This window comes from Carcharodon carcharias, chromosome 7 (genome assembly GCF_017639515.1).
Source record: "Carcharodon carcharias isolate sCarCar2 chromosome 7, sCarCar2.pri, whole genome shotgun sequence".
Classification (NCBI taxonomy): Eukaryota; Metazoa; Chordata; class Chondrichthyes; order Lamniformes; family Lamnidae; genus Carcharodon; species Carcharodon carcharias.
In genome coordinates, this window is record NC_054473.1 from 45253349 (window position 1) to 45266655 (window position 13307).

The 13307-nt window shown below is 44.6% G+C and overlaps 1 protein-coding gene across 1 annotated transcript in view; it reads left to right on the forward strand.

Annotated features, from left to right (window-relative positions):
* The window catches only part of LOC121279750 (receptor-type tyrosine-protein phosphatase gamma-like), a 783231-nt gene that overhangs the window by 739575 nt on the left and 30349 nt on the right, over nucleotides 1-13307 (forward strand). The window contains exons 23-25 of the mRNA XM_041191026.1: nucleotides 1074-1167; nucleotides 2327-2403; nucleotides 11260-11388. Coding sequence (XP_041046960.1) covers nucleotides 1074-1167; nucleotides 2327-2403; nucleotides 11260-11388 — 300 coding nt within the window. The remainder of the gene's footprint in view (nucleotides 1-1073; nucleotides 1168-2326; nucleotides 2404-11259; nucleotides 11389-13307) is intronic.

The following is a 13307-nucleotide window of genomic DNA, read 5'->3' on the forward strand; positions in this document are numbered from 1 at the left end:
TGGCTCCCACCTCCTTTGTGCTTATGCATAAAGAGAACTTAATCACCTTCAAGCTACTTATAATTCTTGGTAGTGTAGTACCCATTTTGGACCAATCATCACCTGTTTTTGCTTTAAACACAGGTTTCATATGATCAAATTTCTTGGGTTTTGTCTTGGAACAATGCAATTAAAGAAGTGCTGTTTTCATAAGTATTTTGCTAACTTTATTTGTTTAGACAACTGAACAGCGTCGATTAGGCTCAGATGCATCACTTCATCACTTGTGGCTGCTTTGTTTATGGCTGTTCTCCCTCTCCAAAAAAAGAAATGGCGGGGAGTAGGGGGGTAGAAATTCATTTGCAAAGCAGTGCATCTAGCTGCACCATGCAGATTATGCTGATTTCCCTGGGGCAGTCACCACCCCAGGCCGCTACCTGCGAGGCGCTCTACAATGTCATTAATGAGGGACATGACGTGGGTCATTCGGACCAGTGGCCCTCAGGGAGCTGCCTGCACCCGAAGAATCAGCCTAAGTCTGCCAGCGGTGCTATGTGAATTGAACTGCTCACCCAGCATCCCTTTTAAAATGTGGCTAATCTTTTGTTGTTTATACTAAGGATTAAATTGTACAGCATGAATTTACTTTCTGTTTATATTGTATTTCTGCTGATCTCTCACCAAAATTAGGACAAGACTTGAGAATTTCATGGCAAATCCAGTTTTATTACTAGGGAATATTGAACAATAGACTGTAGCAGCACTTAAACAATTGTGGGGGAAAGATTGCCTCTGTGTGTTGTGTATCCATATCGTTAATTGTTAACAAGTGCCTTTACAATTTTCTTCTACAGGATATTGGAATTTCTTTTAGTATTAAATATTTCTCATTTTAGGATAGAAGTGATAAATGGTCTTAATGTTAATTTCAGTGTATATTTCTCATTTGGTTATGTTTCAATATACAATGTACTTATAAAATATTGTGATTTTTTAAAAAATAGCTTTAACAATTTTTTCTATTTGAGAGATCTACTGGTGAATTATAAATATTGATTCTCCACTGATGTTCCCATAAACTCTCTTTTTTACAGTTGGTAACTCAGTGTAATGCAAAATTTATAGAGTGCTTCAGTGCCCAGAAAGAATGCAATAAAGAGAAGAACAGAAACTCCTCAGTTGTGCCATGTAAGACAATCTCTGCTTTGGGGATTAGTGAGAAGCTGACATATTTGCAACTCAACTATTTTTAATATTTGAAGATTAATTATAAGGACCTCAAATACCTCAACAGTGAGACTTCACAGTTATTGATTGGAAAGTGAAAAAGATTATTTTAGAAATCTATTTTACAAGGCCTCTTCCATTATGCCGAGCATACAAACCTGATATCTGTGGCTAAATTATCTGAAAAACTGTGAACTCGCATTGCTTTTCCCAAATACTGCCATATAATCGTGTTGCAAAAGTCAGTTTTAAAATCAGCAAGGGTTGTGACCAAAAATTGTCAACATGAAATCCTAGTTTTATTGTACAAAGCCCTGGCCAGGGGCAACAGTGGCCCTGCCCACCAGCTGGAAAGTCAGGGAATAAACCTGCCTCAACCAGTCAAGGGACCCATGACCCCCAATTTTACATGCAGCAGGCAATTGACTGCCTGCAGTCAAGTTTCCCATCCCTTTAAGGGATGAGGTTTCACCCCCACCAGGCTGTCAGCCAATCAGATGGCTAGCAACACTTCAGTCCCAGTAGCGCCACTAGGAGCAGTGGCCACTGCTGAGAATTCAACCAGACAGCATCAGCATTAATTGAGGAGGCTACGAACCAGACTAAGTGCGGACGGGCTCACCGGGGCCATTCAGGTTGGCCCCAGCATGGTGGGGTAGATCATTTGTGAAGGCAGGCAGGGCTTGCTACTGAGGGGATGGCCCTTGCCCTGTGAGGGAGAGGGGTGGGGCTCCATGTGCTACCCGCATGCCCAGTCCAGAGATCCCCCCAACCTCAAGCCTGCAAGGAGGCCACCATGGTATACTTAGCTGTCGCCCCACATGGTGAAGTGCACACCCACCACTGGAAAAATACCACAGTTGGTCACTTAAGGGCCTCAGTAGACTAAGGGTGGGGAGGACCTTCTGCCATCTTACCTAGCACTCATAAATTGCCATCGCTGACCCAATTTTTCACCCCCACTTAACCCACCTGCCAACATGCTCCCTGGGGCCCTGTAAAATTCTGACCCTTTTATGTATTTACTTGGGAGAGAGTAGTGTATGCATGAGTGGAATGTAATTATTTTTGAACCAACCTTCTTCCCTGAAAAATTTTGCAATCTGATCCTATCTTTCAGCTGAACGAGCTCGGGTAGGCCTTGCACCATTGCCTGGAACAAAAGGAACCGACTATATTAATGCCTCCTACATAATGGTAAGTTATAACTAAGGATTGTATTTCCATGGTGACTTAATAAACATGTAAAGTTATAACCAAAATATAAAATTGGAAATAAAACCATCAAATATGCATAGCCTCTCATATAGCCTGTTATGATTGTTATGCCAAATAGCAGAGCCTGTTTGATTATACTTTTTGAATAATTTAAGTAAAGGGTGGGTGATATTTTCCACCTTACATGCAGGCTATAAACCATTATGAAAAATTAAACAAGACAAAAGTTACCCATTTTATGTTTTAGACAATTAAGATGCTTAATCTGGAATTTTTAATGCCAAAGAAGCTGTTTTTTCCCATTCCTTTCACTTGACAAAGTGACTGATGCAGCTACAGTTTTCTCTCATTGATTTTATATATTCACGGAAAGTAATTTCCTCGGAATAAACAAGTCTTTTTACATTCAGATAGTGAGTTGAATTTGTGAACTTGCGTTTTAAATGAAAATATAATGACTTTGTGCAACATGGCTTTGCTGCCTTTAAGAATGTGGTAGCATTCTCACTCCAAGGGCAGTATATCATCCAAGATTTGCACCAAGTGCGGAAGTGGCAGGTAAAGCGACGTTTTACCCGCTGGCAGTGATGGCGGGCTTCCACACCTTTTCATCCCAAACCCGGTGCATTATTTATGCACTCCTGGGAAACACGCCATTTCCATGGTGGTGGGCTCTCATTTCTCCGCCCACACACACACACACACACACACACCCACACACCACCACCACCACCACCACCCACCCCCCCCCCCACCCTCCCGCCGCTGCCATCACCTCGCTGCTTCATCACACTGGGTGCCATGTTTACAGTCCAGCTGCAAAAACGCATCTCAGTGTTTCCGACCCACCACTGCTGGACAAAAGACATGGCCCTGAAACTGAAGAAGACTGCAATCCCTAGGTTCAGCGACACATCTCTCAAGTGTGGATGCAGTGAAGATCCACCAGGATGTACTCTATCCCCACTCTGGCCGCAGGATGGGCAGCAACATCACCAATCCAGCTTGGGAGCTGGTGGCAGCAGCAGTCAGCACCAACACCTTTCAAAAGAAGACAGCACCCAGTGCTACAAGAGGATGAATGATCTTCGTTCCTCCAGGTAAGTCACTCTTCTCATCACCCTCAACTCATACACTCACAAACCCATCACACATCCACAGGGCCCTCGCTCACTGACGGTTCAAGAGACATCACCATTTGCTCTCTCACATACACCTTCATTGGCCTCATCCCATCCATGGGACCACCCACCACCAAACAGGCCAGGCACACTTATCATCTGGCCTGGCAGGTGTCCTGCTTACATTTTTTCCATTTATGTTCATGAACAAAAAGCTGGCACACACCAGGAGCGGGAGATCGCGAACCGGTGGTGGAATGCCCGAAATCACTTTCCTCGTGGACTTTGAAAACTGACATCCAGCTGGCCAGTGAGGACCTGGACTGGCCCTGTGCTGGCGATGAGGTTGGTGCTGCTGTACCAAATGAGGATCCAGCAGTGTAACACCCATCAGACAACCATGCTGCCAGTGATGTGTCCTGTTTCACAGGCCACTGCCATGCACTAATTATCTCTTCTTGCTTTCACAGGCACATCTGGGAAACAGCTAACGGAGTCCACAGCCCAGGGCCTCCAATCAAGCCCCGAAGAAACCTCTGAAGAGGAAGCTGAAGTCCCGCCACAGTGCTCACCCATACCCTCCACCAGTACAGACACACACCTCATTGGGACCTAGCTCTAGAGTAGGCCCAGATCACAATCTGGTGAGCACATTTCACCGTCCGATCCACAGCAGGTGGTGGCAGGGACTTCACAGGTTTCTGGCACTTGGAGAACTGCTGGAGGCCAGAACTTTGCTTAGTCTGAGTCAGATGACGAGCCTCTGGACTCGGTCATGTCACAGTTGCTGGAGCTGCAAAGGCAAGCTAGGGAACAACAGGAAGGGATGTCCGCTGCACTCCTCAGATTGCAAGGCACAATGGAGGAGTCTCCGTCAGCCTTCAGTCTGGGGTGATAGCCCGTATGCCAATGTACCAAGGTCAACACTGGTAGGATGACAGCCATCGTGCAGAACTTGGTCCAGGACTTCGCTCCTGCACTGCTGCGTGGGCTCAACTCCATCGCTGCTGCTAACATTGTTGGCCTCCAACATTGTGTACACAAGAGGGGTGTCAGGCAGCTTGATCTCACGTCAGCTACCCCTGTTCCTCAAGGAGTCAGACTGGGGCTCGCAGGTATCTGTGGAGAGGCGGATCAGCAGGTGCACACTCGGGGCCCCTCCACCCAGGTGACTCCGAGAGTGTCCGGTCCATCTGACTCCCCTCTTCCTGTGACCTCAGCAGCTCCCACTCCACAGGCCAAGGAGGGTGCCACTGCCACACAGCAGGACCCCAAAAGCAGGCCGGGGCTCTCCCAGTCTTGACCCTCCAGAGGACATCCGCCAAAGTTACTTCAGACAGGACAGTGCAGTCAGCAGGCTGCCTCCATCTCCGCTGTCTCTGGAGAGTACCAAGATGTAGCGATAAGATTAGGAGAGGTAAGGAGAATTAGTTGCATAACCTGGGCATGGGTGTTAATCACTTGTACATACTGTTCACTATAGTCAATAAACTCCAAAGAATGTCTCCCTGCCTATGACTCCTTGTTCTGATGAGCAGTGTTCTTGTCATTCGGATGTGAAACCTTTCTGCACAAGGTAAAGACAGCTGTCTCAGTTCAGGGCCTCTTCCCTGTGCTCTGTGCAGCCTTCAGACCAAAGTGATGGTCCAGCCTCACACTCCCTGGACACATTACTGATGCCTGCGCCTCAGTGGTGCTTGTCATTGCTGCCAGAATGTAGTGGGTAGGCGCCACAAAGTTCTCTCGTTCTCTGGGTGTGCTCTCAGCACCTTTAAGGAGGGGCTGTCCCCCATCTTTTCAGCATTTGTGTCCACTGATGCTGTGCTCCTGAAGGGTTCAGGTGCTGAAGGCGGACAAAGGATCAGATGCTTCTAAAGTTTCGTGGCCATGCTTCCATGATATGACCCTGATCACAGAGCAGAAGCGATCTGCCCTCGGCCAGACAGGAGTCAGACATTCTCAGCGGCTATGTGAAGATTTATGCAGTGTCCTGACTGCATGTTGTGATCATCGTCCTGCAATCGAGTGACTATTAGGGCCTCTACTGCATCTCCATGACAGAGGGCATTTGCACTGCCATAAGCCAGACTGGGGTCAAACATTCACAGATACAATGTGAGGAACTATGGGGTCCACCCACTGCATGTCGTCATCGTCATGGTCCATAAATCTAGCAGCTATGAGGGCCTCCCGAGCACGTCTGCCTTGCCTAGCAAGTGCGAGGGCCTCAGCCCCGTCATCATCGCCTCCGAGGACCTCCTCGCCCTCATCCCATCAACGTCCTCCTCATCGGAGGAGACATGCATCTCCTCCTCAGCCATCTCATCTCCCTGTTGGAGCGCCAGGTTGTAAAGGGCGTAGCAGACAATGACGATGCATGACACCCTCTGCAGACTGTATTGCAGGACTCCACCAGACCTCATCTTCAGCATCCTGATGATCTGCTCCACCAAGGTGCGAGCTGCAGCATGAGCCTCATTATACTGTCGTTCTGCTGCAGTCTGTGGCCGCCACACGGGTATCGTCAACCATGGCCTCTGCGGGTAGCCCTTTTCCCCAAGGAGCCATCCCTGCAGCTACTGTGGACCCTGGAAGGCTCCAGGGATCTGTGACCGACTAAGTATGTAGGCGTCGTGCACACTCCCTGGAAACCGTGCGCACACCTGAAGGATGCGTTTCTGCTGGTCTCATACCAGCTGCACATTCAGCAAAGGGACGTTCACCGTGTATTGCGATGGAGATCTGAGCGCCACGTAAATGCAGTCGATTGCACCCTGCACCTGTGGCAAACATGAGATCTGGACGAATCCAATCACTTTTGCATCCTGGCTGTCTTGGTCCCGGGCGAAATGCACGAAGTTGTGTGCCCTCACAAAGTTGGCATCCGTGACCTCATGGATGCATTTGTGGGTGGAAGCTTGTAAAATCCCACAGAGGTCACCTGCCAAGCTCTGAAAGGAGCCACTGGTGTAGAAATTGAGCACCACGGTCACTTTCAAGGCCACTGGCAGTGGATGCCCTCCATGTCCCCGTTGCGCCAAATGCTGCAGCAGACAGCAGTTTTGACTGACTAGTTCACTAGACATGTGCAGTTTTCCATTACCCTGGTTCTCGGTCATCTGCAGGAATGAAAAGCAGTGTCTATAGACCCTGAGTGTCACGTGGCACCAGCCCGCGAAAGCTCGCTGTGGCTCTTGGTTGGCGTGTGTGGGAGCCCCAGCCGCCCCTCCTTGAGGTTTCTGCTCTTGCCTCTGCGCAGCTAGGAGCCTCAGTCACTCTCTCCTCCATTGTCCTTGCGCTCTGAAGGCCATCAGGCATACAGTTTCACCAGGCTCCATGATCCTGATATACTCCTCCTGCAGGATGAAGGATCCACCACTTGGATGGCCAGAGATTAGTGCGCTGCATGGCTGCCCTGTTCACTTGAACTGTGGGGGAGCTGGTTCAAACCAGGATGCTGATATTGCAAGGGCCTATTAGCACTTCCAGCAGTGACGGCTCCATGGCCAGCTTTGGTGAGGAGATTGTACAATATGTGCAGTCGTCCAGCTGTTCTGCAGTCCACTAAAATGCTTGTGACCTTGCAGTCTGTGCCAAGGGTTGGTGGGGGTTGCGTAGCATGGCCACAGAAGCTTTGGAGCATGTGGTGGCACTTTGATGCCTCTGCGTCACTTGAGCGGGCAGATAAGCTAGAAGCCTGACCCCAATCATATCAATGTGGCTGCGCCTGAACTGTCTGGGTTGCAGAAGAATGGTCACTTTATACAGATTTCCTGAATGCTTGGCCACTACCCTCACCCACCCTACACCCCACCGCAAATGCTTGTGCGCTATATTCAACAGGAGGGCTGCCTTAATTTCCCCCTCGCCACGAGTCGCTTCAACGATAAGGCTGCTCTTAACCCTCTCCCCGGCCACAAATCGCCTCAACGGCAGGGCTACCCTTAACCCCAACACCCCTGAAGCTTGAAGTCCAACAGGTGACCCTGGCAAGCATTGCACAACATTACTGTGTACTCACCTCCGAGTTCCCCTCAAATTGCAGGCTGCCAAGTGCATGCCTTTTACGTGCTACTGTGAAACACATCAGTGTGCTTTCCCACCGATGTGGACGGACGATCCAGCGGAGCAGGATGATTCTGGTGGGGTGGCCTGATAATAATATGCTGATGTATTACAATTGGTTTTATGATGTCAGGAAACCACTGGTTTCCCGCCATTGTAAAACTGATTGTGCCATATTGTCCGCTCACGCCACCGATCACGCCCCACGCCAGTGGGCACAGAAAATTCCGCCCCAAGTCAGAGATTGTGGGCTCAAGATCCACTCCAGAGACTTAAGCCAATAATCCAGGCTGACACTTCAGTACAGTGCTGAGTGACTACTGCACTATCGGAGGTGTTAATTTTTGAATATGATCTTAAATCATGCTGTGTCAGGTAGGTGTGAAGAAAATTGTGACATTATTGCACAAAGAGCAGAGGAGTTTTCCTAGTTCCCTGGCCAACATTTTTATTATTTTTTTATTTATTTCATGGGATCTGGTCATCACTGGCTAAGCCAGCATTTATTGTCTATCCCTAAAAACCCCTGAGAAGGTGGTTTTGAATTGCCTACTTGAACCATTGGTCCATGTAGTGAAGGCATTTCCACATTGCTGTTAGTTAGGGAGTTCCAGGATTCTAAACCAGTGACAATGAAGGAATGGCATTATACTTGTAAATCAGAATGATGTGTGACTTGGAGGGGAACATAGAATTGGTGTTCCCATGCATCTGCTGCCCTTGTCTTTCTAGTAGGTTTGGGAGGTGCAATCAAAGACACTTTGGTGAGTTGCTGCAGTACTGAGGGAAGCTAGAGAGGAGGTAAATGAAATTCTAACAACAGTCTTTCAAACCTCCTTGGTTATGGGAGTTGTGCGAGAGAACTGAAGGATTACAAATATTACACCCCTGTTCAAAAAGAGGAGAGGGATAAACCTGGTAACTGCAGGCCAATCAGTCTAACGTCTGTGATAGGAAAATTTCTGCAGACCGTTGTATTCACATTTGGGGAATCTTAAGTTAATATGGGTCAATGACATTGATTTTTAAAGGCATACCATGGCTAATTAACCTGATTAAGTTAATTGATAAAGTAGCAGAGAGGGTTGATGAAGGTGATGCAGTAGATGTATATATAGACTTTCAAAAGGCATTTGATAAAGTATTACATAACGTATTTGGAAAATAGAAGCACGTGGTATTAAAGAGACAATGGTAACTTGGGTATATAATTGGCTAAACGATAGAGGCAGAGATTAGCAGTGAATGAATGTTTTTCTGATTGCTGAGAAGTATGCTGTGGGATCATCCGGAGCCATTAGGAATATCGCTTTTCTTATGATTTATTAACAACCTGACGTTGGCTATAGGGAGTACAAGTTCAAAGTTTGTGGATCATACACAGTTTGGGAACATAGTAACCAGTGAGCAGGATAGCCGCAGACTTCAGGAGGATATAGGTAGACTGGTGAAATGGATGGACACATGACATTTATCGTGGGTGTGTGAAGTGATATGCTTTGGAGGAAACAATATGGCGAGGCAGTCTGTATTGGGAGGGGGTGGTTGCAAGAGCAGAGGGACCTGTGGGCACACATTCTGGAATCTTTGAAGGTGGCAAGCAAATTGATAAGCTATTTAAGAAAGCATATGGGATACTTACCTTTGTAAATAGAGGCACTGAATTAAAAAACAAGGAAGCCATGCCGAACCTTTACAAATCATTAATTAGCCTTCAGTTGCAAAGCTGAGCACCACAATTCAAGAAGAATGTCAAGGCCTTGGAGGGGATACAGAGAAGGTTTATCAAGATGATACCAGGGATGAGGGTGAGATTATGGAGAGACTAGAGAAGCTGGGATCATTCTCCTCAGAACAGAGAAGTTTTAAGGGGAGATGTAATAGACGTTTGCAAGATTATGAGTGGTTAAGCAAGTGGTGAGCACGTAGGGAGAAACTGTTACCTCTGGCAAATGGGTTGACAACCTACCATCTGGATGTGTAGATTTAAAATAATCGGCAAAAGGACACAATGGAGAAATGAGGAGAAATCTTTTCATGCAAATTGTTGTTAAGATTTGGAATGAAAGAGTGGTGGCAGCAGATTTCATTGGAACTTTCAAAATGCAATTGGACATGTACTTGAATAGGACTAATTTTCAGAGTTATGGAGAAAAAAATTGGATTAAATTGGGCATTTAAGGAGTTGGCAAAAGCATGATGGGCTGAATGGCTTCCTTCTGAGCTGTAAGATTCTATGATTCTTTAATTTATCCCTCAGTCAACTGAATATTTTCAGGGCATTTATCTCATTCAGTTTGTGGGAGAGATGGCTGAGTGCCAATTGGCTGCTGCATTTTTCTGCATTGCAATAGTGACTATACTTCAGAAGTATTTAACTGATTTGAAGTGCTCAAAGATACCTTGAAGACATGAAAGGAATTATAAAATTGTAGGTTATTTGCTTTAATGTATATATAATTTTCTTGCACAAACTAAATTCTTGTTCTGTGCATTGAATAATAACTTTCAAAGGAATTTGATATGGACTTGAAAAAGAGAAATTTGCAGGGTTGGGGAAAGAGCAGGGGAGCACAACTAATTAGAGAGCTCTTTCAGAGAGCCAGCACAGGCACTATGGGTTGATTAGTCGCTGCTGTAAGGTTCTATGTATATACTCTAGATTGAACTAAACAAATTTCATTTAGTGTATCTACATTGGGTAGAATTTTCTGCTTGGCTGTGGGCACATACCCGACATGCTCAAGCGTGTAATAGCGCGCGATGATGTTGGGCGAGCATCCTGATTTCATCGCGCACTTGCGCGATATTTTGGTCGGCGGGCACACACAAGAGTCAGCAGTGCACCCACTGGCAATTAAGAGGACTATTAAGGCCATTAAAGTAGCAATTGATCCCGATTTTTTTGCTGCCCGTCCAACGTTACTAACGGTTGGTGAGCAGGCAAATTGGCCAGGCCGCCTTTGGATTTTTGAGCAAACCTCAGCCAAGGGCGGGATGAAGTTTCAAAAATTAATTTAAAAACAGATTAAAATGTTTGGACAGAATTTTCAGCATCCGTTCATTCTGAGACGTGGACATTTTTTCTGGATTTTAAATTCTGTCTATTGCTTTTAAATTCGTCAGCTCCCATAGCTCTCTGCCTTCAGGGAGCTTTCCTTCTGCCCTACCCCGCGTCTGTGCTGACTTCAGCGCTCGCCCTCCTCCCCGCCCTCACCCCAGCAGCGCTGAGCATTTCAGCACGCCTTTCACATTGACTGGCCGCTAATTGGCCAGCCAGCGTGAAATCGCTGTCGGGGGCCAATCGCAGTCAACGGGCCGTTCCCTGGCTGCTCCCAGGTCTGCCGATCGGGGCTGCCCACCTACCTGAAAATTCTACCCATTGTGTTTTTCTTAAAAGTCAGCACGAGTATTTTTTTAAATTATATTAACTTGAACCAAGAGAGGTTATGATTCCTCAAGGAACTTGTAGAAATGTGCTGTATTTAAGCATGAATATTTTGTTAAATTATATTAATTTGAACCAAGAGAGGTTATGATTCCTCAAGGAATTTGTAGAAATGTGCTGTATTTAAGTGTCTTATCTTTCATTGTGCTTATAGTCATCACATAGACAATAGTGAGTAAAACATCTGTTCAATTTTTAAAGGGATATTACAGAAGCAATGAATTTATTATTACCCAGCATCCTTTGCCACACACAACTAAGGACTTCTGGCGAATGATTTGGGACCACAATGCACAAATAATTGTCATGTTACCAGACAACCATGGACTAGTGAGTATCAAATGTTTTTAGTAATTTTATTATTTCAGCTGTTGTTTTCTTTTCATCGAGGTTAATCTTGTCTTATGAATATTCCATTTTAAAATATAAATCAGTTATAGCTTGTCATATTAACGCAAACCATTTGCACTAGGTTTTGGTGCTGCGTATCTAGGAATTCGATTATTTAATAGCATCTGAATTTTTCATTTAACTGAGATTATAAATATTCAAATCTTACAGGTTTGCAATCCTCTGCGTGACTGACAAGTTATTCTAATTACTCTGCTATATTGTATGAATACTAAATTTAATTTTCATTGGTGATGCTTATCCCTTTTAAAATTAGAACATGCTTTCTGTTGTGAAACTCAGATGGGCCACTGCTGATATTCACCATGTTCTGTAAATATGAAAAAAGGAGTAAAATATATACCGACCTTGTGACTCACTAATCTTAACCATAAATCTGTGCAAATTTTGGAAAATATAAATACCTTTAACCTTTAAATGCTGCAGCCAAATCTATTTAGACTCATAAAATTTTATTTTAACTAGAACTACTCTTGTTTCATGGCTACAGATAGCATTGGCAGTAGTGGCATACAACCCACTTCCTTTACAGCAATGCTAACAAAACCAGGTGCACAAAAGTGGCAGAAGCATAAGTGCGGTTAAGAACAATTTCATTAAGAAAGAAAGTTTAAAGAAAAAGGAAAAGTATAAATTGTAATTGAGGAAAAATAGTTTAGGAACTCATAATTACGATTGCTTTGTATGGGACCACTGGCTATGACTCTCCCCTCTGATATTTCCCTCCTCTATGGTATTTGCTGCCACCTCTGATCAGCAACTCCCCACTTAAGACAAGAACTAAGCAGAGTGGACTGCAGCCTGCAAATGAACTAATTCTCAGTTCTGTTGTACTTGACCAATTTGCCATGTCATATATTGTAAGTTTATCTTTAATATTGTACAACTATGGGATATGAAAGATTGAAAAATATTATTGTTCGATTATTAATTTTGGTCCTGAAGAAAACAGCATCAGCACATTACTAACTGCCACTAAATTCAATGAAAATATTTAATCTTGTTAAATGGGGTGATTCCTGTGCCTAAACAGCATCAAAAGCATTTCCTACATCATAATCTGAGGAACTGTAGAGGCGTTCCTTGTGCCAGCCATAAATGAGCATTAGGCTCTTTGAATGTGCTAATTAGGGGCCTAAACCCCTTTTTAGGACCCGTTTCCGAAATTGGGCAGCAACTAGGTAGAACAGGGTCGAGACACTGAATGGCCTTCTCCTGTTCCAAACCTATTTCCAACCTATTATCTTCAAATAGTTACTAGGAATTTTGTTTTGGATTTCCAGCATCCGCAGTTTTTTTTGTTTTTATACTAGGAATAATGTATCAGACAAAGTAATCTAAAAAAATATTTAAGTTTTTAGGAATGGAGTCAGATTTATTTATGGAATGTAGAGATTTAATATAAGTATCTCTTCTTAATAAACATAAAGAGCAGGGATCTTCGGTGAACCTAGCAAAGAACTACTTAAGCTGCAGTGTATTACTTAAAGATTCAATTTTGTAATTTATGACCACAAATGGAACCTGACCTTTACTTAACATGGAATGTCATATTTTCTTTAGTGAATCTGACTTGCCATTTCATGTTTATACTTGCTCTGCTTGATTAAACAAATGTCAAATTTTCACTTATTTAGAGGCAAAGTTCATTCTTAATATTATCGATGCAGTTAATGGCCATTTCAATCTTATACAAGGCAATTATTTACTAGCTGAATCCCAGAACAGTGGCCAAGAAGATGTCAAAATTAACAGTAACTGTCAAAACTGCTGGAGTGTAAAATATTTATTCCAACTTTCTAGTTCTCTGGCGTGCTGATTTGCAATGGCTTTATGCA